Below are 22,739 nucleotides of genomic sequence, written 5' to 3'. Positions count from 1 at the left end.
AAAAATTAACAATAAAGTAGTGGCACGAGCATTAAAAGAATCCAAACAGAGCAGCAACATAAAGTCTGTTGAGACTAGTCAGGAGTATAAAATGCTTTGAAGTGCCTCTTGCACTGTACAGCTTCAGGCCTTGAGCCATACGGAAAGTAAAACATAATCCTAAAACTGTGACATTTAAAATGTTCATTTAAAACATTTAAAATGTTCAGTCTATTAATCAAAAATGTACAATAATCTTCCTACCTGCCATCTTTATTTTAGGGGAGAAGATTATGTGAACCTCAATTTTCCTTATGGATACCTCATTTTTCAAAAAGTGTGGTATACTTGCCATCTGAAAATTCAACCCTCAGAAATGAGGCTGCTTGGGCAGTCCGTATGGCATTGCTTTTGAAAATGTGAGCTGAAGTGAACGTGAGGTGTATGCCATTCCAGAAGACCACCACTGCAGATAGATCCTGAAAGTATATATACAGGCTAAATATTAAATCAAATTATTTAAATAAAGAGTGGGGCTTTATTTAAATAATGTGGAACTAGCATTTTAAGCAAAATACACTTCGTTCTCTAGAAACTGTTGCAGGTTGTTTACCTGTGGCAAGTTTATGCAAAGCTTTGCCTGTGGCCCAGGAGATGTTGTATGTTTAAAGTCTGGGGTTATGGACTTCCAAAGAATTTGCTGTTGCTATTTGGTCCTAAACCAGACACAATCTCAGTGAGAAGGTCCAACTGCTGCTCCCTAAATAGAGACCTATGAACGTGGAACGCACCGATGATACTTATAAAAGGAAAATGTTTAATATTCCTTTGTTCGCAATTAACAAGTTTAAAAAGAGGAGGCTTGCTCTGAGCTAGGAGAACCGTGCAAAGTCAACCAGTGCGTCTGCTCCTCCTCCTTAAGCCCTTAGCATAGAGAAAATGTGACCTTAACCGAGCATGTTCCTCTCACCAATTTTTGTAAAGCCTTCGGCCGTACAAGTGGGTAAGGTGTTGTTTTCCAATCTTTCTCATGCTGGCAGTCGGATCAAGAGGAGGACGGAGATCTAAAGGCACAGGTACAGAAACAAAAGGTCCAGATGTTGCTCAAGTATCAATGTTGGAGGTGTTCACCTCTCTCAGCATGTTATTGTCGGTTCTCTGTGAAGAAATGTGTAGAAACAGCATTTTGTATCCTTTCAATACTGTGTCCCTTACCTTTCCCTTTCTTTTTCACTTCTTTCAGAATAGTCTGATTAAGCGAATACAGGGTGAAAATGTGTATGTCAAACATAGTAATCTTATGTTAGAGGTTGGTATTGGTATATACCAGTGCATGTACGTACATGTGTGTTAGTTTTAGTGGTAAACTGTGAATCTGCACTATGATGCATGAACTGTGTATTCCCACCTGCTAATAAATCAAATAGATTTTTTTTTTCTCAGATTATGACGACTCCTCTAACTTGTACTATAAATATATATATATGCGTGCGCGTATGTGTGTGTGCATCCACGCGCATATGTATGTTTGTTTGAAGCCTCTTTATCAGGTGTAAATTATGGTGATACAGATAAGCTCTTTAAGAGTATTTTTATACTCACTTGTACGAGATATGCTATGCTGTTATCTTTCAAAATGCCACATTTTCACAGAGTGTTGTGTTAGTGCTGTGCTCCCCAGCTCCCTGAGATGTTACTTCCCTCTTTACTAACCAAGTTGTGTGTTTTGGCTCTAAAATTCAGTTGGCTTAGGATGTATTACAAACTGCTCTATTCTTTTAAAACTGTCCAGGACCTAGACAAAACCCAGGAAGATCTGATGAAACATCAGACCAATATAAGCGAGCTGAAACGCACCTTCTTGGAAACCTCCACAGAAACGGCTGTGTCTAATGAGTGGGAGAAGAGGCTTTCCACATCTCCCGTTCGGCTTGCAGCAAGGCAGGAGGAAGCTCCTATGATTGAACCACTAGTGCCTGAAGAGGTCAGCGTGAGCTGAAAGGCTTCATTACGTATTTGTCTATTCGTTTTTGCTTATAATAGCTCTCAGCAGATTAGAGGCCGTAGTTAGAGGCCATTCCCCACTTGCAGGTGCTCCCTTTTTCTCAGCACTCAGCAGCAAACATGCAAGGAAGAGCAGGCACCTTATATAGTTAGAGTATGAAATTCACTGTAAGCTGCCTGGCAGAATTGGGTCTCTCCGAGGGTGTGAAACGCAGGCTTCCTTACGGGTTCGGTGAGCTTGAGGAAGTCCAGCCATGCGTGAAAGAAACCATGAAGGTGATGGAGAGAAAATTTAAATAATGGTGACTGGTTGGGAGCAGCAGTGTAGCGGGACGGGTGGGGGCACCAAGCTTGACAAGAAAATACAGAGAAAACGGCAGAACTCTCTCAGTCTTTGAAGGCAGGGAAGAAATAATGATGATAATTAGACCTGCTTGGCCAGTTCCATAAGGGAGCTGGTAGTTGCTGCAGTCTGCTGGATACCATTTCGTTGAAGACCCAATGCAGATTGCTAAGCGTGTGCATTTTAATGCAGTGTGCATACGTGAAAAAATCTTGCTCGCTGTGCAGTCTTGAAGCGTTCGCAAGAAACTTGCCAATTGAAAAGCTGCCTCTATTTAGTTTGTGGGTAGATAATGAGATGTAGAGGTAACAATATAACATTCACGTTGCTGTAAAATACATAGATCTTCAAAAAAAGCAGAGAGTCTTGGTTTAAATCCAGTGGAGCAAAAAGAAATATGCTTGTGTGGTCTGCAGGAAGATTAATTTTTTTATTCTGTTGTGGATGGATATCTGGTTTCTGTCTCACAGGAATCATCTTTATGATTACCACTTGTTTTTAGCATTACAGACCAATAAATGGTCATAAAATTTGCTTCTGTCACCTCAGCACTGATGTAGTGTTGTAAGGAACTCTGCAAAAATTGGCTGGAAAGTATAATTTGAAAGAGTCTTCTGCTTTCCCACCTTAGAGGTTGGCATTGCAGACCCGCAGCTCTCTGGGGAAGGGAGTCCCTGGAGGCACCCAGATAACACATCAACTTCTCCTCTTAGGGAGAGGGATGTTGCCAAGAAAAAGGCCCCAGCTCCTTTTCTCCCACATTATACCCATCTAACCACTGGCTGATACGGACGTCAGACCTGCATTAGAGTGGCCATCAGGTTGTACTAAAATACCTAAAAAGCGGACTGGGTGCCCAAAGCTTAGCTTTTGGAGAGCACTGAGGAGTCTTAAAATTGCTCCTACTGCCTTGTTCAGGAATCATAATAGATCCTATGACCGTGTTAGTTTGGTTGTAGTTGAAAATATAGGTTTTCTTTCTTAAAAGTAAAACTGTAAGTATAACAAACAGGACTCATTTAACATATGAAACAGATGTAAAGATCTGTTGAAAGGGAGCAGCTGACTAGCTGAGCCTGAATCAGAGGAGTGTAGGTGAAGCAAACTTATACACGCCCCCCCCCCCCCCCATTTAGTTCACGTCTTTATTACTTTAGAAATGTAATAACAATTTGTAATTAAACTGCACAAGCAGTAGCAAGGTATTACACAGTTATGTAGGCTTCACCCTGAGGAAACACATCCAAATTTAACTATTCATTTGGAAAGGAAAAGGGCAAGAGTTATCCTTACCTGGTACCTCTTCTCTTACTGGAAGAAAAGGACTTGCTCAAAAGTAATGTCCAGTTACTATATCATATATGGATCTAAGTAAACTCCAGCTGTCCCACAGAATCTCATCCAAATGAAGGCATTTCTGTGGGAAAATGTGAGTGGATTTGAGCTATCAGAGCCTAACTCTGAGGTGACTTCTGGCACTAAGGGGCCCTGGCTGTAGATAACATCTGACTGTCCTTTTTGGTCCTGCTAAGCGAGATGGTTTCAGTTCACATGTCCTGCTAAGAGAGGAATTTTTCAGGAAAAAACTAAAGCCAAGCATAGGTCAAAATCAGCACCTTGATGTCTACGAAAAAATGTGGAGGCATTCAGGATAGAGAACACATAGAACTGTGTTATGTAGTAGCTTGTTCTAGTCAAAGAAGTTACACATTTAACTTAGCGTATCTGTATTCCGTGCCGTTACTTGTAACTCTTTAATAGACTAAAACAAGAACGGAAGGGAAAATATTCCTTTTTCTAAATGTGTGCTTTGAGCATTTGGCACCTGTGTGTGTTTGGTCAGTTTGACTTTAAGCCTGTCTGGTCACCAGTTGGTTTCTTACAATAATAGGATAAATACTTTGGTTTTCTGTAGTTATGAAAAATACAGTTTTAAATATCTGCCATAATGGTGGCCAGATAGCTGCAGAACATGAAAGCTATCGTATTAACAAACTCCTTGACAATGTTTAGTTTGACCTGGATTGGATTAAACCAGCACTTTAGAAATGAAGAAATTATGCATCTCATTACAGTCAGGGAGGTGAGCCATTTCTCCCTTTCTCTCTCTAGTTTCTAGAAGTTTTGTATCTTTCTTTAAACGTGTACCTTTCTTCTTGAGTATGTGGAGTGTATTCATTTAAAACAGTACACTAGGAATGGTACCTTAGGAAATTGAGTCTTACCAACATTTAAAACTGTCCCAGTTGGTCAAGTTGCAGAGATACTCCTCATTCTCACAGCATTGGCAAGGCACAGATGGGATAAAGGTGAGGAGGACTTTGGTGTCACACTATAGAGGATAATACAGCAATGGTTAGCTTCCTGCATGGGAACAAGACTCTGAGACCTCTTGTACCTGTAAGGAGAAAAGGAGAGCTGAAATCTTTGCAGAGCACACCTTCTGCCTGCTTCAACAGGGAAGGCTGCAAACTCAAGAAAGAGCTAAGTCTAGGGTGAAGGTGGAGGGACCTGTTCTAGGCTATTGATGGAAGCCATGGAAGTTGGCACCCGACACAGTTATATGAATAACAGAAGATGAAATGAACACAGTGCATCCACACCCGGTGTTATTCAGTTTACTGGTTTTCCTGCTACAGAAACAGTATGCTCATGTCTGCTTTGCATTCATCACAGAGAGACACTGATTTCACCTCTTATTGGAAACGTCTTTGCTGTAAAATTATTCTGTTTAGTTCTGTTTCCTAATTTACCATGCAATTAATAATTTGTAGAGTGGAGAAATATGATGAGCTATTGTAAAGTATAGTGGACTATATACCCTCCATTTACTAAAACCGTTTATTCCCCTGACATTAGACCAAAGAAGAAAGAGAAAAATCAGAAAAACTCATATTTTTGCAGAAGGGAGGTACTACATTCCTTGAATTGCAGGTAAAAACAAATAATACTTTCTTGAAATGCAGTCTGATAGGCTGGCAATGATTTCTTATTTTATTATCTTTTTTCCTTTCCAAGCCACTTTTTTTTTTTTTTTTTATTTCATAAGTTCCAGAGGGAGATGTAATCTGGGGCCAAATTCTGAGGAATGACTACCCTCCAGAGCTTATGGCTTCCTAATAGAGACTGATTTCTCTGCTAGTTAGAAATCTACTTGCACGGTGCTATTTGTGGATGTTGTTTGCAGTTGTGCATGCATTTCCAGCATAAACCTCACTGAGAGCATTATGGTGAATGGGGCACTTCTGTCATTAAAATTAATTTCCTTTATACTGTCAAGTGAATTCAGATTATGCTGAGTGATGGTGAACTTTGTATTCTTATTGGTTTTTCTATTAGCCAAGTGTGATAGAGAAGAAGCTGCAGGAAGGAGAATCTGCTGGCACTTTGGTTACTTCTCATCAAATCATTATCCAGAAAAATATCCCATCATCCCTAGAGGTTATTTTTAATTCATTCGATTTTAAACTAGCATATTTACTTAGTTAAATACAGAAGTTATGGTCTTAAGGTCAAATAACTGGATGCTGATTGCATAGCCAAAGCAAATCACATAGCATATTTACGTAAAAAGGAAAAAAAGGTGCATTAAGTTCAATTCAGTATCTATAGTAGTATGGCGTTTACTGTGTTGTACTACTCAATTTAAACAATGCTGAAGGGGATTGATGTTATTCTAACGAAAACAAGGAAATTCAGTGCAGGCTACAGCTACATACAAATGCCTACTATTCTAAAACCTCATCAACGATGTGTTTGTCACAACTGGGGAGAAGTTGAATGGGCTTATTTGCTGTATTTTTTAAATTTGTTTATGACTGTAGCATTATGAACCGTTGCAATATGTGATTTTTAACCTCAGGATGGTTCCAATCATAAGTTTAAATGATGCACTAAAACGTTACCCTGCTTCAAATGACTACAGAAATAGGTGTGGCAAAAGTAACTCTTTGTGTCCACATTATATGGGTGTCTAAGGGGAGGGAATCTACAAAGGGCTTGTACTTTGCCTAAGGTGATGCTGTTTATTTGTTTCATAACTGCTCTAAGAGGTACAATGGTAAAAGCTATTATACGCTTTCAGAAGAGACAGAATTGATTTCTTAAAAGTCTTCATACTTTAGTGCTCCTGAAGTAGAGATAAACCTTCAGATATTCTAATTTAGCTTTTATATCTCAAATATAGGGCACTGAGGATTGGGTTATTATAGACAAAATACCCTCTGAGGTAGTTGATGGTGAATCGAAAAAAAATCTGGCATACAAAATAGTGACTGTGAGCAGTAAAACTGCCTTTCCACCTGAGATATTAAAATCCAGTACCATTCTAATGCAGAGCTTTGAGGACTTGGAAAGTGAAATACAATCCAAAGAGGAGAATAAGCAGAAAACGTTCACCCTAGGAAAGTCGTATGATACCGTATCCGGGAAAATTGTAACCATGACAAGTAAAGCTAAAGAGGGCGAGAAAGCAGTACAGCCTTCAGTACAAGCTTTGCAAAAAATGGAAGGGGAAGTGCAAGAATCTGTGAAAATCATTCCGGTAGTAGCCGAGTATGAAATCCTCGAGCCTGTCACTGATGAGAAAGCCAGGCGGGGATCCGACGTGCAGAGCACAAAAAGAAAGCTGTCCGACTCTCTGACACCCATAAAGGAAGCAGAATCTCAGTTGCGAAGTCCTGAAGAGGAGAGTTTGAAAAAGGCACTAAAGATGGACCAGGATTTGCAGTTACATGGTACACTGGGAAGCTTGCAGCTTGGCAAAGCAGAAAAACACCTTGGCAGTGAAGCTGTAAAAGCAGGGGCATTTGCCCAGAGAGATAAGAGCCTGTCTGAGTGGAGATATTCCAGAGAACAGCCATTTACCTTTGCTACTGCTCACTATGTTACCGAGTCGTCTGCGTCAAAAGTAGTGGTAACGAGTGGCTTTGACTTCATGCCACGGTTTAAAGATTAAAGCATGACTTCTTTTAGGCAATCCCCTCACACCACCCTACCTTTCGGTTCTCTTGCTGCCTGGCTTTATGTTGACAGCAGCCAACCCAGCTTATTTTTTTTCCCTCATACTTTGAATCCGTCCCACAGTCTGAAGCAGACATTATATAAGGCTTTCAACCTTTCTGGTTTGTTTAAAGATCCATGTTACTGAAATACATGTAGTTCTGCTGCTGTGGCTTGTTAATAAAAGGAAAAAAAAAGGTTTGCTTGAACCAGCAAAATGCCAATGCTAACAACTATGCTTCGTAACTATTGCTTACTACAGCCATTATGAATTTGCTCTGATTTATTTTCCCATTCTTTTCCTGTTTCCAACCTCTCTGTGCCCCCGCAACCTTCTCTCCCTTCCCTCCGTCTCTGCCTCTGGTTTTGGCAATTAATATGTCAGTGCATGTGGGTCTGCCTTTCTTCCGTGTATGACTCTACATTTCTTTGTCTATTTAGACTAAACAGTCCACCGGTGAAAAAACCTTGGATGGTTCAGATATCTTCAGTTTAATAGAGTCTGCCAGAAAACCGACTGAGTTCATAGGAGGGGTTACTTCTACTTCACATAGCTGGGCTCAGGTGGCCGTTCGATTCCCTCCATCACTGTTATAACTGCACACCAATTACTTTTACTTTTCTTTTGTTTCCTGTTTTTATGCACAACGTGGAACCTGTATAGCTAATGCATGTATTGATGTGCCTTTTCCTTTGTTACAATAGATCACAACAGAAACCACCAAAAAGAAAAAACAAAAAAAAACCCCAGGTTTTGTCTCATTTCACTTTATTTTGGTCATTTTGCAGGGTGCTGTATTTTGCCTTTATAAAACTCACACGAAGATACCAATGAGAAAAACACTGTGGCATTTCTATTCACTTCTAAAAGTTGTGATTCTTGCTTTGGTTTTCATTTCTTCTATTCCAATGATGTCCTGAGAGGGAAAATCCATGCAACGTGAGAGAAATAAATTGGCAAAATATAATACCCATTTTTTAATTTCTGTTCACAGTACACTAAGCTGAGGAGCTATTGCAAGTAGTGTTGTCTGCTTCTGACACTGAGGGGTTTTTTTTCTCCTTCCCTGCAGAGAATAGACACGACGACATCTCAGGAGGTAACTTCCAGTGAAATGAAGCAAGCTGTTCAGCCGCATCAGGATACAGTGAAGAAGATTGTACAGGAGACTGTGGTTATCGAGGAGAGACACGGGATGACTGTGCATGCAAGCGGGGATCCTGCTAAAGCGGCCGGACTTGCGCTGGATGCCCAGGCTGAGGCAGCGTTGGCGGTGGCCGCTGGCATGAAAGGGAAGGAGAGCTCTGCTGGGACTGAGGGGGCGAAGGAGGAGAAAAGGGAGGAGGCTGGGAAAGCCCTAACCAAACAGGAAGGAGTCGCTGCTGCTGCTTCGTGTGAGCAAGCGGAGGAGCACAGTACAACAGTCCAGCTTTCAGAGTCTTTGGAAAGAAAATCTCATTTTGAGGTAACTCATTATTAAATCGGTTGTGTCTGTGCTGAATTGTAAGTGTAGGCAGCAGCGGACTAAGTTAATTCCTCTCATGGAAAGCAAAGTGTACCAAGCTTGTATGATTGCATCTCTACAGCAGGCAGTTTGTTTCGCCTCTTATTTCCTCCTTCCATGGCACCTGCAAGGGTTGTTGCTGGTTTCCAGTATTAGCAAAATGCCATTGCATATTTTCCCTAAAAGCACTTTCCATGCTACAGAGAAATACCTAATTTGGTGGCTTTTTATGCAATGAATAACAAGAATTCATCTGGCATTCTCTTTGGGAAAGTCCATCAAGATTGGCTAAGTTCACATGTCCTCAAAGACAGAAAATGCGTTTTTTTCCATGCTTGGTACCATTGTAAATAAGTGTCTTAAACAACCCGGATTCCTTATCTTAGCCCCACTAGCAGAATTTCAAGAATTATTTTGCAGAGAGATTAGAAAAAAACTTGTTCTTGCTCTTTTTTCTGAGAGCTGAATGGAAGACTAAGCCTGAGTAGGGTTCGTTCTCTTTTCATTTTAAGAAAATGTATAATCCCAGAATGGCTGAGGTTGGAAGGGACCTCTGGAGGTCATCTGGGCCAACCCCCCTGCTCAAGCAGGGTCACTCAGAGCCAGTTCCCCAGCACCATGTCCAGATGGCTTTTGAATATCTCCAAGGTTGGAGACTCCATAACCTCCCTGGGCATCCCGTGCCAGTGCTCGGTCACCTTCACAGTGAAAAAGTGTTTCCTGATGTTCAGAGGGAACCTCTTGTGTTTCGGTTTGTGTCCACTGCGTCTTGTAGTGTTTACATCTTTTCTGAAGTTTGTTTTCCTGAAATCCAGGATAACACTGAACGCTGCCAGCATTGTATACATGTATGTATCACTACAATGAAGAGAATTTTCTCTTTTCTTTTTTTTTTTAAATGCAGAGCACTTTTTAGTTGTTCCCCGTCCTTTTCCCACGGGGAAAAAAAAAACAAACAAAACAAAAACTATTCTGAGAAATCCAGAAGCTTTACTAAATGTTCCAATTCCTTTTTTTTTGTTCACGCAGTCACCAGTTGTGAAGACTGAGACTATCAGTTTCAGTAGTGTTTCTGCTGGTGGGGAAAACCTTGAAATTTCAACAAAGGAAGTGCCAGTAGTCCATACAGAAACAAAAACCATTACCTATGAGTCTTCTCAGGTAAGAAATTCTGCAAAACCCAGGGTCTAATTTAACATGGCCTTAAGAAACCCATGAGAACCTTGTTGAAACTACAGATGTCAAAGACCCAGCTTCTCATCTGTCCTTCCAGAAGCAGAGTCTCCAGACGCAGAGACAACTACTGACACATGATCACCCTAACAGCAGTTGTGTCCCTATCATTAGATACTCACTTTACAAAGAACTGTAGAAATAGGGACGTTCAGCCGGCCCAATTCTTGACTCCCTGTGCTCAGGAGCGTGATTTTGATGACTGGTTTTCTCTTTCGGTTCCCTAGGTGGATTGCGGTGCTGACTCAGAACCAGGTGTATTGATGAGTGCACAAACTATCACATCTGAAACTACCAGCACTACAACCACTACACATATCACCAAAGTGAGTCCTCAGAAAACGGGGCCCGGGGCAGGTTCACAAGGCTGTATGTTTTCTTAACTTCAATTCTACTTTTTATTTTAAAACATGGACACATGCTTATATTCTCTGGACAAAATCCTGTCTATTTTGGGTGCCTGTCTTCATTCACCTATCTTTGGGTTTACTGGCTTCATTAACGTCCAAGGACTTGATATGAGTCCTAAAAGTCATAAAGCCTTAGGGTATGTCTACACAAGCACAAAACGTTGCTGTGCAGAGACACTTGAATTAGCTGCAAGTACTGTCTGGACCTGGAAGCGGTGTAGCCACACTGGCATCATATGGTAGCTAGGAAGGAATAATTTGCCTGAGCATGAGACTCCATTGACATGACTATACTGCCTTTGAGTCCTGAGCTGTTATCCCTGCACAGTGTTGAAAACACAGAGTAAATCTGTATCATGTAGTCATAACAGGACATTCAGTCAGCTCAGACGCCACAGTCGCATTGCTGGGTGGTACCCTAAGGAACTTGCCCAGAACCAGACAGAAAGCTTATGGCTGCACAGGCAGATGATTTTGGGTCTCCCAAGTTCCAAGATAGCATCTAAATAACAGTTCCTCCCTAAGCAGAAACCCTTTTAGTGTTGTGACAGCTCTCCTACCAATATTCACTGAGGACAGGATTTCTTCCATCTTTCTGCAGTGAAATTCACCCTTCAGTAGATGAGCTATATAAAAGCCATACTACCCTGTATGTTCTTCTGAAGCCTGCAGTTGGACTTAACCAGGTCTTAATATGAGCTGTCTGTATGTCCATTCTTTTCTTCATGGGATGAATTTACCATAAATACCTGCCATTTTTGACACACAAACATCTCTCCTGAAACATATGCAGATTGATTAGTATCATAAAATTATCTGTGTTGGAAGGACCTCTGGAGGTCATCTTGTCCATTCAGAGCAGGCCAACTTCAGAGCTCCTCTGGCTACAGTTCAGGGTTGTCCCCACTGTGCATGCTGTTGGAGGTAGTTCAGTACAGTCACATCGGGATTCCTGGATCATTCTCTGGACGAGTAGCAGCACTCTTTAAGTTACTGACATGCATTTGTCTCTCCCATCTAGACTGTGAAAGGAGGCATCTCAGAGACAAGAATTGAAAAACGAATAGTCATCACAGGAGATGCAGATATTGATCATGATCAGGTAAAATCTGTAAGCTGCTAAAGGCTACCCTGAAGACTGCCAAAGACAACATTTCTAAGCATTGCATTAAAAGATACTATTCATACTGGCATGCCTTAAATTAAACTGTATTAGTAGTTAAATGAGTGATGGTATATTTCATATTTTAATCATTTTCCTCATTTGTAAATGGTGTAATATCTCATGAATCTCTCCACCTTGCTACTGATCATGCATGTTCCACCTCCTTTTTGTTTTTGCCCTTCTGTGGTTTCCTTGGGATAGGCGCTGGCTCAGGCAATTAAAGAAGCCAAAGAGCAGCACCCTGACATGTCAGTGACCAAAGTAGTGGTACATAAAGAGACAGAAATCACACCAGAAGATGGGGAGGATTGACCACAGGTAAGAGGACTAGATGATTTTCCTAGGCATTTGCTGAGCTGGCATGTTGCAAAGGTTGTTTTCCTACCATAATTCACCTCTAACTTGTTGCTTTCTCTCACTGGCATTTGCAAGTTGCATTTGTGTTGGTTATCAGTTCTGGTATTTGAATGTAAACTACTTTCAGCTCTAAACATCTTCATTTAATGGTGCCAGCTGGAGAAAGAGAAACTACTCATTTGCTTTTGTTGGCTCTCTGGAAAGTCCTCATTGTCCATGCTTTGATATAGTCTAATTTTCTAATTCTGAAGTAAAAAAGAATCTGTTGTCTGCTTTTATGTCATTTAAGAACAAAAATAGTTTGTTCTTAAAGGTATGCATTTTGTTTAAAAATGCCAAGGAAAAAACCTACTGCTGCTTTTTAAATGTCCCATGCAGATACGTTACAAGTTAAGCTTTAATTCCTAACTTGCAAATATATGGTCCAAGCTGCTTTTGATTTTTCTTTTAAACCCAGTGAAGTAGTGTGTTGATATTTAGATGTCTTGGGTATCTTGTATTTGAAAAGAACATTTTATGTTTTAAAGCAACATTGTCAGGATAAGATGATAATGCAGCTTTTCTTGTGTCAAGCTTTTTTTCAGTAAAGGCATGCTCTCCAATTGTGGCTGGCTAAACAGACGTCTCAATACTACTATATTTATTCTGTGTGCAAAAACATGTCATGCATACTAACCTGCTATGCAAAAGCCATTAATGCCAGCACCATTGCACAAATTGCTTTGAATGCTGTATGCAGAAGGAAAAATAAAAAAGCTGCTTGTCTGATTTGTTTAAATCAACAGCAGCATTTTATTGTTAAAACAATATATATTCCCTAACATTTGGTATAAGTAACAGAGTACAATGCACAGCACCTTTTGAAGCTGTTTTGCTCTCCTGCTTTTGGATATAGAGACTCTAAAAAACCCTGAATTTCAGTATCTGTTACTTATTTGGAAGGTGGAACCAGTCACTGAGGAGTGAGTAGCTGTGATTCTTGTGGTATTCTGCTAAGTGTTTCAGAGGCAATGTAATGTGGCTTGCTTAAAAGTCTATTGATGTCGCTAATTCTTTCCATTGGCGTCAGTGGATTATGGATTTGGTCCAAGTTGCTTATACTGGGATGATGCCGTTTTCAAACAGCTTTTGTTACATGACCAAATGGACAAAATCTCTTTTGCAAGAGTGTAGTTGCTTCAAATAATTAACTCAGTTCTCTTTCCTGCAGGAATAACCTAGATTGCATATGAATCCAGACATGCACACCAGTAGGAATACGAGAGCCTATACGGAGTCTCAGTTCCAACCTGACTGACTTGTATCTGTCTATGGAAAATTTCAGTACAGAAGAATTGATCTTGACCGTTAATAAAGAAACTGGCAGAGATACCTTCCCATAGAAAGCAATCTGAATCAGCAGCAGTTAAACAATATTGCATGAAGCAACAATAAAATTACAGAAAAGCAGCATTTTTAATTTTCTTAAAATGTCTAAGTTTTCAGCTATACCTGCACGTTCATAAACAATATAAAGAGTGATCTCATGTAACACATAAACAGCTCATGCCTTTCACAGTTTATGAAAGTCTAAACAAATTAAAATTTGTTAGGTGGCAAGCCTTTTGTTTACAGATATTGTAAATGAAGATTACCCCCAAAATGCTAGAAGCTGTATAGGTACTGTGTATAATGTTTTACCACACATTAGATGTGCCAATAACACAGTTTATTGAGTAAACAACTTGAATCTTATATTTGTTTCATCTGGTTTTATTACTGCCCGATAAACAATGACAAATCTTTACTCTTATCAAAATATTTAAATGCTTACAAAGTGTGCTTTGTATACCTGACTGAATACCTTATGAGGTAGTAATGATTTTAGTATATTAACTTTAACGATTTTTGTCAGCATTGTTCAGAGTCAGCTTCCAGTCACCCTTCACAGATCTTAACCTTGTAAATTATATGTAGTTATTTTGGAGAAAAAAAATCTGTATTTTACTTAGTTTGCAGCATTAGAAGATTATTAATCTGAAATAACCGTGATGGTTTTCTATTGATTTCCCTTTTGTTCTCAGAGGAAAAAAAGAAAAAAAAATCGGTTTGAGAATCTGGTCAGCATTTACTATCTAGTTCAGAGTCAAGCCTTAACCTGTACAGAACGTCCATTGAAAACTCGTTAGTGTTCAGCTATAATACCCACTGAAGGGACAGCGTCCATTACACTGTCAGCTGCATCACAACACATGGTGAATGTATGTTTCTGCATAGTGAAATAAAAGTGGTAAATGCATCCAAAATCGTATTGTTCTGTGTCTAACAGCACCTAGTGTTTTTTAATATTCAAAACGTTAAGTTACGTTTGTAAGACACCACAGGTTTTACTCATCTGCACAGTAGACATGTTTTGTCTTCAGTGGCTGACACTGCACTGTGCAGACAGTAGGAGTTAGCGGAGCATCCAAAGGCACGACAGTGTTCACCTGTGGGCATATGATGTTTGCAAACAAAAAGGAGTATTTGGTTCCTTCTGTTTTCTCTGGTTGTGTAACGTTTCACCGAAGCTAAATGAAGGATTTTGTGGTTGCTTAGAAAGTAAAGGCTAGTAGCGCTTGATCCAGTTCCACTCTCTTTTTGTACTTTTGCTCTGAAACACGGATAAAATTCTCCTTAAAGCAGTATTTACTTATCTGTTCCTTTTTCTTGCTCCTTTGCCCCATCTTGTTGACGCTCCCCTGGTAGTTCAAGAGAAATTCGTAACAATTAATTCACCCTTCAATCTGTATTTCCTTGCAGGATTGAAAGAAATGGGTACAGGCAGACTTTTCAGGACATAAAGGGCCAAATTCGCCCTTCGTTGTTTACACGGGGCTCCCTCACATTGAAGTCAATGGATTTGGCTTCAGTGGAGAGCAGGATTTGACCTAGTGACTTGTTAATAAATGTTTATTTTCTTAATTTAGAAAGAAAAATAGTCTATATAGAGAGAATAACCTGTAGATAATAATTAAAAGTAATATCCCAAGGCTTTTAAAGCTTTGCCCTTAGTCTCTAAAACGTCTTCCTTCCACCAGCTGTTCTTCATGCCTTTAATCCAGAGTGCTAACTATGTAACTCCCCCTACCACCGTCATTGCTTACCTCTCGCCTAATGACTAACGCAAAGATTACGGTCTGTTGTCATCTTTGATTGACTTCTCCTTCTCCTAGCCCAAGAGCATCTATGTTCTCAGCCCTCTCGGTGATGGTAGGCTCAGCGGCAGCCGGGGATGGAGGAGGTGCTCGCCCTGTGTCTCAGCAGACAGCATGCCAGGTTCTCGCTACTGCATCAGGAGTTTAAAAATAGACTCTGAAGCCATATTGATCTTCCCTCAGGTGCCCCTCATGTTGTCAGCTAAGAAACAGCATTATATTACCTCAGAGAGATGCGAGGCGATTGCACAGCCTTCTCTCCAGAGTTAGCGTTATATTTTAGCATGGCTTGAGGAGATTGTACTTTGGTGATACTGCACAGTATGTATGCTGTCTAAAGATATTGTATCGTAAGAAGTTAGTCTCCTTGGAAAGGATGCTCACAGCTAAGATACGGCCTAAGTGTATGCAACTATGAGGAGATGAGAGTGGACAGGCAAGGACCTCTCAGTGCCACTGTTGGCAGTAGACCCTTGTCTGGGGGATGGTTCCTGGAAGTGATAGCTTTGGTTTTTGTTAGAAACTGTTTCTTGGGTTGTCTGCCTAATGCTGTGCCACATGAAATAAAGAACACCTGCCTGTTTCTACCAACCATCTTTTGTCTCCGTCTCTTCTCATTTATTGTTGGTCTTTGTCTGGCTTCTTGACATAAAACAGCTTAGAAAACAAACCAGCAAATACTGTGTTACTTGAAAGCACCATTACCAACACAGACACCAGTACAGGAGACAGCCTCACTTGTTACAGCTGGAGTCACAGCTTCAGCCCCGTGAGAACTGGCTGCTCTGCACCATTCAGGTAAGGGACCAGGATGGCCAGGCAGGGCTTTGCACAGCAGGCAAGAATGGGCATAGGAAGGAATCCCAGCCAACTGTGACCACTACAGATACAGAAGGAATTAATACATCACCTTGGCATTTTTAAGGCTCTTTGGAATCACTTAACATTTATCCCTCTCAAGTTTTTTAAGGCTTTCTCATCACAAATGGCAAGTAATGGTGTTCTGTGCTCAAGCATATAAAAAAAATTTAATGGGCCTCTAAATCCAGATATTAGATCAAAGCAAGGGTTTAACAGCTTAGTCTTATTTCTTCCCAGAGCAGATTTAGGCAGCTGGTGAGATGATGTGGCTCACCTGTACAACAATTTGTATCTGCTGAAATTATAGTTCCTTAGAAATAGTTCTTCATGGCAAATAAATTGGACACTGAGTCCAGGCTTCAGTTTGGCAAACACCCTGGCAAATCTTTCTGCGGATTTAACCCAAAATAGTTCTGTCAGTTAAGATCACAAGGCCCATTTACAAGCTTTGACTTTACATCTTCCCTGTTCAAAGATAATAAGGGTGAGGTAAAGAAATGTCTTCCCCTTTTTTATACAGCAGCAATAATGGTCAAGGTTCTGCAGAGCTAGGAATCAAACCTTAATTTTTAATCATTTTTCCTAGTCTAGTCTATTAAAAGTTTGTGGTATGCCTAAGGCAATGCTGAGATACATTGCATGATTTTTTTTTTTAATATTTGTTGAACACACCAGCAGCACATACTATATACTTTTAAATCTATTGCCCAAACAAAATCCTGTTCAGTCAACTACATGTTCGGTCAAACTGGCTGGCATAATTTTTATATTGTTAGTTACCATACACTCAGACACCCTACACAAAAAACTATCTCAAGTGAGCAAAGTTCAAATTAATACCAAAGGAAACCCCATTTTCTTAGCTAGACTTTAGCTATTACAAAGCATTAAGAAGAAAAGTGGCTTTTTTCAAATTACATATGTCCCAAACTACAGTTCACTGTTTTGAAAATTGATCTCAGCTCTTCCATATTGTTAACTTTAAGGAAAATCCTTAATTGGGCAATTTTCCATTCCCACGTCTTAGATCCACTGTCTCCTGAAGTACGTGAAAGAGTAACACTTGGCTAATGAGATTAAAAACAATTGCTAGATTTTCTTCCTTCCCTTCCCCTCCATTACATAAAGATGCAGATACTTGTTTTCAAGTAATCTCTGTTGGTACTGAACCTCCTCCAGTTGACTCCAGTGATCTAATCTCTTGAGATGCCTTTGCAATTTCTTTTGCTCCTGAAACCACTCTCTCTAGTTACAGGCTTCCAGTGTTGGTGTTTTCTATGGCTATGTGCTAATGAAATGACACCAAACAAACTCTCCGTCAAGTGGAGTAAGACCAAAGTCCTCTCACACAGGATCTGGGGCTGGGTGAACATGAAGAAATGCCTCCTATGGCAACAGGAGCTGAACTGGACCTCCTGAATTCCTCTATAGATCCCAAGGTACAGTGGTGGATTGAGGTACTATGGATGGATTATGAGATGACTATGGATTGACGAATGGATGAATATGAGAAACACTCCATTGCACACTTTTCTTAAAGAAAGACAAAATGAAACACTTTTCATAAATCTATATATTCCAAAGGCTATACCAGTCTTACACTGCAAATGATGGTTTGCTCTGTCTTTTGTCATTAGTTAACACTAATGACACTAATGCCACATCAGCAAAAAGGTTGTCCGTAGTTGCTCTGGGTTCCCTCAGAGCAACACAAAATACCAGCCTTTCTAATAAAAACTTGGTCATACGCTTAAAAAGGCTGTTATTAGTTATGCACCTATTAATTCTGTCTCAAATAGGGATTTAGGTTTAAATAAACAATGAGGCATATTGCTGGTAGTTTTTATATAAAAATGTTTTCCACAAATTCCTGTATTCATTAACTGAAACAAGATTATTCTGTTCTCTTGGAAGTACTGTTAGCCCTTGTTCATACTGTAAATTACTCTGGTTTATGCCATTTGAATCCTCCTTCACCCTTTTTTCTGTCTCCCATTCAACATCAGTCCTGCTTCTCAGCTAGAACTAATGGCTGCTGTAAACAGTTAGGAGCAGAATTTCAAAAATCCTTGTTTAAAGGAAAACCAGTATGCTCACATTATGCAAAAATCTCAGTCAACTCTCTTCCTTCCTCTCATGCTCCCAAATGCAGCTGTAACCTCCACAAATCAATGACCTCACTCCTGCAACCGAAATGACCGTCACTCACTGTAAGTAGGATTAATGGCCTGTCGTTGAGAATGACTACAGTGACATAGAGGGCAAAAGAAAAAAAAGAGAAAAAAAGGGTACTGATACTAGAAATTATTTTCATTTTTAAACACATTAGACTTTTATTATTACAGTCTACCAGCTCTGTTTTCTCCAGTGCAAAATAAGAACCTTTTATTCTTGTTTCTTTTTGTCCAGAGTTTACTAGGAATTTATTTTTTGTTTTCTGAAGTATCTTTGCGGTCTATTCCTGTGGCGAGGTGTACCATGGCTCTTAACTTTTGCACACAACCAAAGCTCGGGCAATGATGTCAACTAATCTGAACTGCAAAACGCAGATCCTGGAACATGTGGAGCTTTGGAGCTGCCTGAGTTACAACCCAGAGCCGTGTGCTTCCACATAAGTCCTGCCTTACAGTGCACATGTTGCTTTTAAGTACTGGGCGTGTGTTCTTTGGTGCATAATCCTGGGTGACTATAGTATAAAAGATACATGATTAGACAAAGCACATTAAAGGGCTCAGGGAAGATTTATGTGTCATAAGTCATACAACAGAGCAAAGAAAAAAATGAAAGCAATATATCTGAAAGTACAAAAGCAAATTGTTAAGAAACCTTCAAAGCCTTTTCCAGTAGGAAGAGTCCAGCTAATATGATGCTCACTCTGTCCTTAAATCAAGAGTGCTAATAGCACAGATATCGTTCCTCGATGGATTTACGAGGTTGTTTTGCGGACATAGTGGTTTTCTGGCCAAATTCAGTTGATGGATTTGGCATATGAAGGCTTCTAAAGGCATTTATATTCCTTTAGTCCAATCTTCAATCCACATACCACTTAGACAAATGTGAATCTTGTTATATAGTCACAGAAGTGTTGACAGTTTCACCACTCATCCTTAGAGCTCCTAAATCCCAAGCTACTGGACAAATACACACACACATACGCACACATGTTCCCACAGAACATTATTCATTCTAACAGTGTTTCTATGAAATCATCCTTGAATATGCATTAGACAATGGATGTTTTTGGTTTGTTTTTCCATTCAAAATGCCATCTGGTGACTGACAGGTCACAAGATTATTTTTTTCCTGCAATCAGATGCAATATGTCAGTACAGATACTTTTTGTCATGTCGATCTATAAAAGAGAATATGTTACATGAAAACACTGCAACATGTGGCCTGCCATCACAGAAATAAGGGACTGTCTTGAATATCTGCATGAGGTGGTCCTGTGACAAGGAAGCTTCTGCAACCTCTGGGAAGACAGCCTGTAATAGTGGCTTATCCCATCACTTCACAGTTACTTTAAATTCTCTTTGTCCCTTCTTGCTTTCTTTCATATTCTCCAACTTAACCCATCTGTATCTGATCTATCAGGCTTCTCTCTTCTTTCCAACTTCTCTCCCAGCTTTTGAGTAGACTGCATCTGCTGCTTCTCTTTCCATTCATTCTGCTGTTACATCCTATCCTACCTATCAACCTTCTTTAAAGTCTTGCTAATTCTCTCTGTCCTGCAGTCTTCCCCATTCATCCTTAACAATTTCAGCTCCTACAATGATGATACATCCAACCCTTAAGTGCATAGTTCTTTGCTTTCATATCTCTCTTCAAATTTCAGCCTTGGTTCATTCTTCTCTTCTTATCACTGGCATCTTTCCCATGACTGTTTTTATCAAGCAGTACTCTCTTTTATTTTTTTTTATAGCCACTTTCTCCCTCTTCAGCCATCATCTGGTCTCTTTCAGCCCATTCTCTCTCACATTGACACTCGGCCCTTTCATGTTTTCTGGTCCATTAGCTTTGATGGGTTGTCATCTGCTTTCAGACCTTTCAAACCCCAGCCCTAGTTTCTCTGCTCCTCTTTCTGACCTGTCACTGAAAAGCATTCAGGATGGAAATCCTGTAGATAGTTTTCCTTCAGTACAACAAACATTATTTTCTCTAGCAATGTTAAACAACACTCTTCCGTGTAAATAAATCCCCCCAACCAGACAATTTACATGCTGCCTCGTTGCCTCTACTTCTTTCTGCATGGGATCCTACCCGTACCTTCCAGGAAGAGCGTATTTAAAAAGCAGAATGACTTTTATCCCCCTCTCAACTTCTGTTGAACTCTCATCCTCGGCTTTCACTTGCCCTTTTCACAGACAGAAGTTTCTTGTGTGCTTCAACTTCTGATAGCTTCAACATATCCTCATGATTGCATCCCAAGGGATCTTTCTCCTCATGATATCAGCTTTATTTTCTAATTCTTTAGTTCCTCTTTTTCTAAAAATGTCTGCTCTGGCCCCCACCAACTCTCCCTTTCACATCCAGGACCATGCTGTTGGCATTACCTAGAGCTGCTCTCTCCCACTCCAGGCCAGCATGTTTTTCCCCGCAATAGCTACCACAGTGTCTCTGGTTGTCTTCTCCAGGCTCAGGACTGGTGCTCTACTGTCGTTCTCTGGAACCTGTCCTCTCTGTTAGAGACATACCCCACTTTTCTATCTGAATCCTGTCCTCCTCTCTGTGGTCAGTTAAGTCCTCCTGACTCTCCAACCTCTCTTAGCAACAGGGGAGCCTCCTTTCACTCCACTTTTCTGTAGGAACCCTCAGATCTCATGGTGTGCATCCAATCTCTCTTTATACCGCCTTGCTGCGATCTTCCCCATGAACGTGGATTCAGCCAGCCCTTGTTCGCTTGTTCAAAGTAAGGTTAGTATTGCTTCTCTTTAACCAATCTGTGTGTATTTACAGCTGAAGCACTATTTAGTGGAAACAGCTCTGTCACTCACGTTACCACAATATGACCCCAGTGTGAAGGCAACGTGGAAAGACCCACAGGAAATGTGATATTTATTGGTGTATGAGAACAAAGAGGTAACATCATCGCTATGTTTACACCTAAACCGTTCTGGAATAAACAGCCAGTTTTATTTCAGCCAATAAAGAAGTGCCATGACAAAAAGGGCATCTTTGCTGGGGCCCAGTGGAGCTGGTTTCTATCTGACATGCTCAGAGCGAGAGCTGAGGAACGGGACTGTCTTCTCCCATTCTTGTACACATGACCCTTATATAAACCCTAGGAATGCAGTGAAATTATATTATCCATGTGAGGGAGGCTGCTGTGACACAGGCTGAAGAAGTCAGGTATCAACTCACTGATTATATGTGTCAGTGCATTTGTGCTGAAATGATGCATCAGCATTATTAATTCAGTCATGGCACTAAGCTCTCCTTCAGTGCATTTAATGCTGCACTCACATATAAGTCTGAGTGGTTTTAGGAGCAGGAAAAGACAGCAGAAGAGAGACAGGCAGAGCAAAAGTTCTGCCATAGCCTTGTGGATGATGGAAACCTTGGCTGGCACTCTGCATGTTCCATCTGTGTTGTCAAGTACATCAATCACTCCAGCAATTAAAGCTAATGGATGTTGGGACAACAGTAGCACCAGTTGGCTCCCTACCCAAATTTTATCATTGTATGTCCCTGTTTGGCCAGAAATACAAGTACATTGTGGAGAGCTGATTCCAGTTTCTCCAGTGAAGTAGGTTAATCTCCTATTGACAGCTAATCCTGCAGTGTCAGAAAAGCCACCTGGTGCTGTGGCAGGCCAAACCCCATTGCTCTACTGATTTGAAACAAGGTTTTTTGTTATAGGAAACTTAATTTGGCCAAAACAAAAAAACTTCTGGTGATGGGAAAAAAGAAAAAAACCCCTACCAGCTGCATTAACAAAATTCCTCCAACAGCAGCAGTATCGTTCACGTTATAGTGGGAAAATCAATTCCTATGCCTGCTTGGGTGCTGATCAGATGTCCTCCCCAGCCTGAGGTAGTTACTAAAGGAGGGTTAACTTCACCTGAGGCTGATGGTTGGCCCTCCCTCCAAGGACCAAGAATATAAGAAAGGTCTAGATGAGATGAATTCAGAGAAATAAGATGTGTTCCTTTTGCTGTGTATGATGGAACTTATTTGTGAGCCTGGGGAAGATGATGTGACTGAAAGATAAGGTAGGTGGTAATAGTTCAGGATCAAGAAAGCTGCTTCTTATGACTGAGTCTCAGTAAAAAGACTTTGCTATAATGTCAAACTTTGTGCTGTATCTACAGCATTGATTTTGTGCTTCTTTAAGACAAAAATGATGGTGGTGGAGGGTTAGAAAAGTCTCGTTATTCGTAAGAAAACTATCAGTGGAAAAAAGAAAACCTCTAGAGATATGCAAGTAAAATAAGGGAATAGTGTTGCTGTACTGGGTACTTCAAGGTGGTACAGAACAATAAATAGCTGGGTGGGTTTTATAAAACTTCCTTTTTTTTAAGGACAATAAGGTAGGGGGTACAGTCCTAATTCAGGACTTATGTAGAGAGAACATAATCTATTTGTCTAAGTGGCATTTGGTAAAATACTAAATCAGACAAAACGTTATATTGCAGGAGTAATAAAATATGTTTGTATATGCAATAGAGCACATCTCTTCTGTTAGCATGTATCCTATAAAAACAG

General features: G+C 40.3%; 1 protein-coding gene across 22 annotated transcripts in view; it reads left to right on the top strand.

Moving 5' to 3' along the window:
* EPB41L3 (erythrocyte membrane protein band 4.1 like 3) overlaps nucleotides 1-15,765 on the top strand; it is a 145,958-nt gene extending 130,193 nt beyond the window's left edge. For 5 of the 22 annotated variants that reach the window (XM_087755973.1, XM_087755997.1, XM_087755948.1 and 2 more), the window contains 13 exons: nucleotides 1,020-1,055; nucleotides 1,223-1,288; nucleotides 1,772-1,963; nucleotides 5,186-5,260; nucleotides 5,666-5,767; nucleotides 6,663-7,241; nucleotides 7,769-7,891; nucleotides 8,401-8,793; nucleotides 9,862-9,993; nucleotides 10,293-10,391; nucleotides 11,497-11,577; nucleotides 11,842-11,958; nucleotides 13,208-15,765. In XM_087755973.1, coding sequence (XP_087612099.1) covers nucleotides 1,020-1,055; nucleotides 1,223-1,288; nucleotides 1,772-1,963; nucleotides 5,186-5,260; nucleotides 5,666-5,767; nucleotides 6,663-7,241; nucleotides 7,769-7,891; nucleotides 8,401-8,793; nucleotides 9,862-9,993; nucleotides 10,293-10,391; nucleotides 11,497-11,577; nucleotides 11,842-11,952 — 1,989 coding nt within the window. In that variant the 3' untranslated portion in view covers nucleotides 11,953-11,958; nucleotides 13,208-15,765. The remainder of the gene's footprint in view (nucleotides 1-1,019; nucleotides 1,056-1,222; nucleotides 1,289-1,771; nucleotides 1,964-5,185; nucleotides 5,261-5,665; nucleotides 5,768-6,662; nucleotides 7,242-7,768; nucleotides 7,892-8,400; nucleotides 8,794-9,861; nucleotides 9,994-10,292; nucleotides 10,392-11,496; nucleotides 11,578-11,841; nucleotides 11,959-13,207) is intronic. The other 17 variants (XM_087756106.1, XM_087756067.1, XM_087756097.1 and 14 more) reach the window with 12 other exon arrangements.
* Nucleotides 15,766-22,739: the final 6,974 nt, after the last annotated feature.

The sequence above is a fragment of the Nipponia nippon genome, unplaced genomic scaffold (genome assembly GCF_047370975.1).
Source record: "Nipponia nippon isolate SJK-2023a ecotype South Korea unplaced genomic scaffold, ASM4737097v1 scaffold_1, whole genome shotgun sequence".
Classification (NCBI taxonomy): Eukaryota; Metazoa; Chordata; class Aves; order Pelecaniformes; family Threskiornithidae; genus Nipponia; species Nipponia nippon.
The sequence above is the reverse complement of the archived record's forward strand: the minus strand, read 5'-3'. Positions and strand labels throughout refer to the sequence as shown.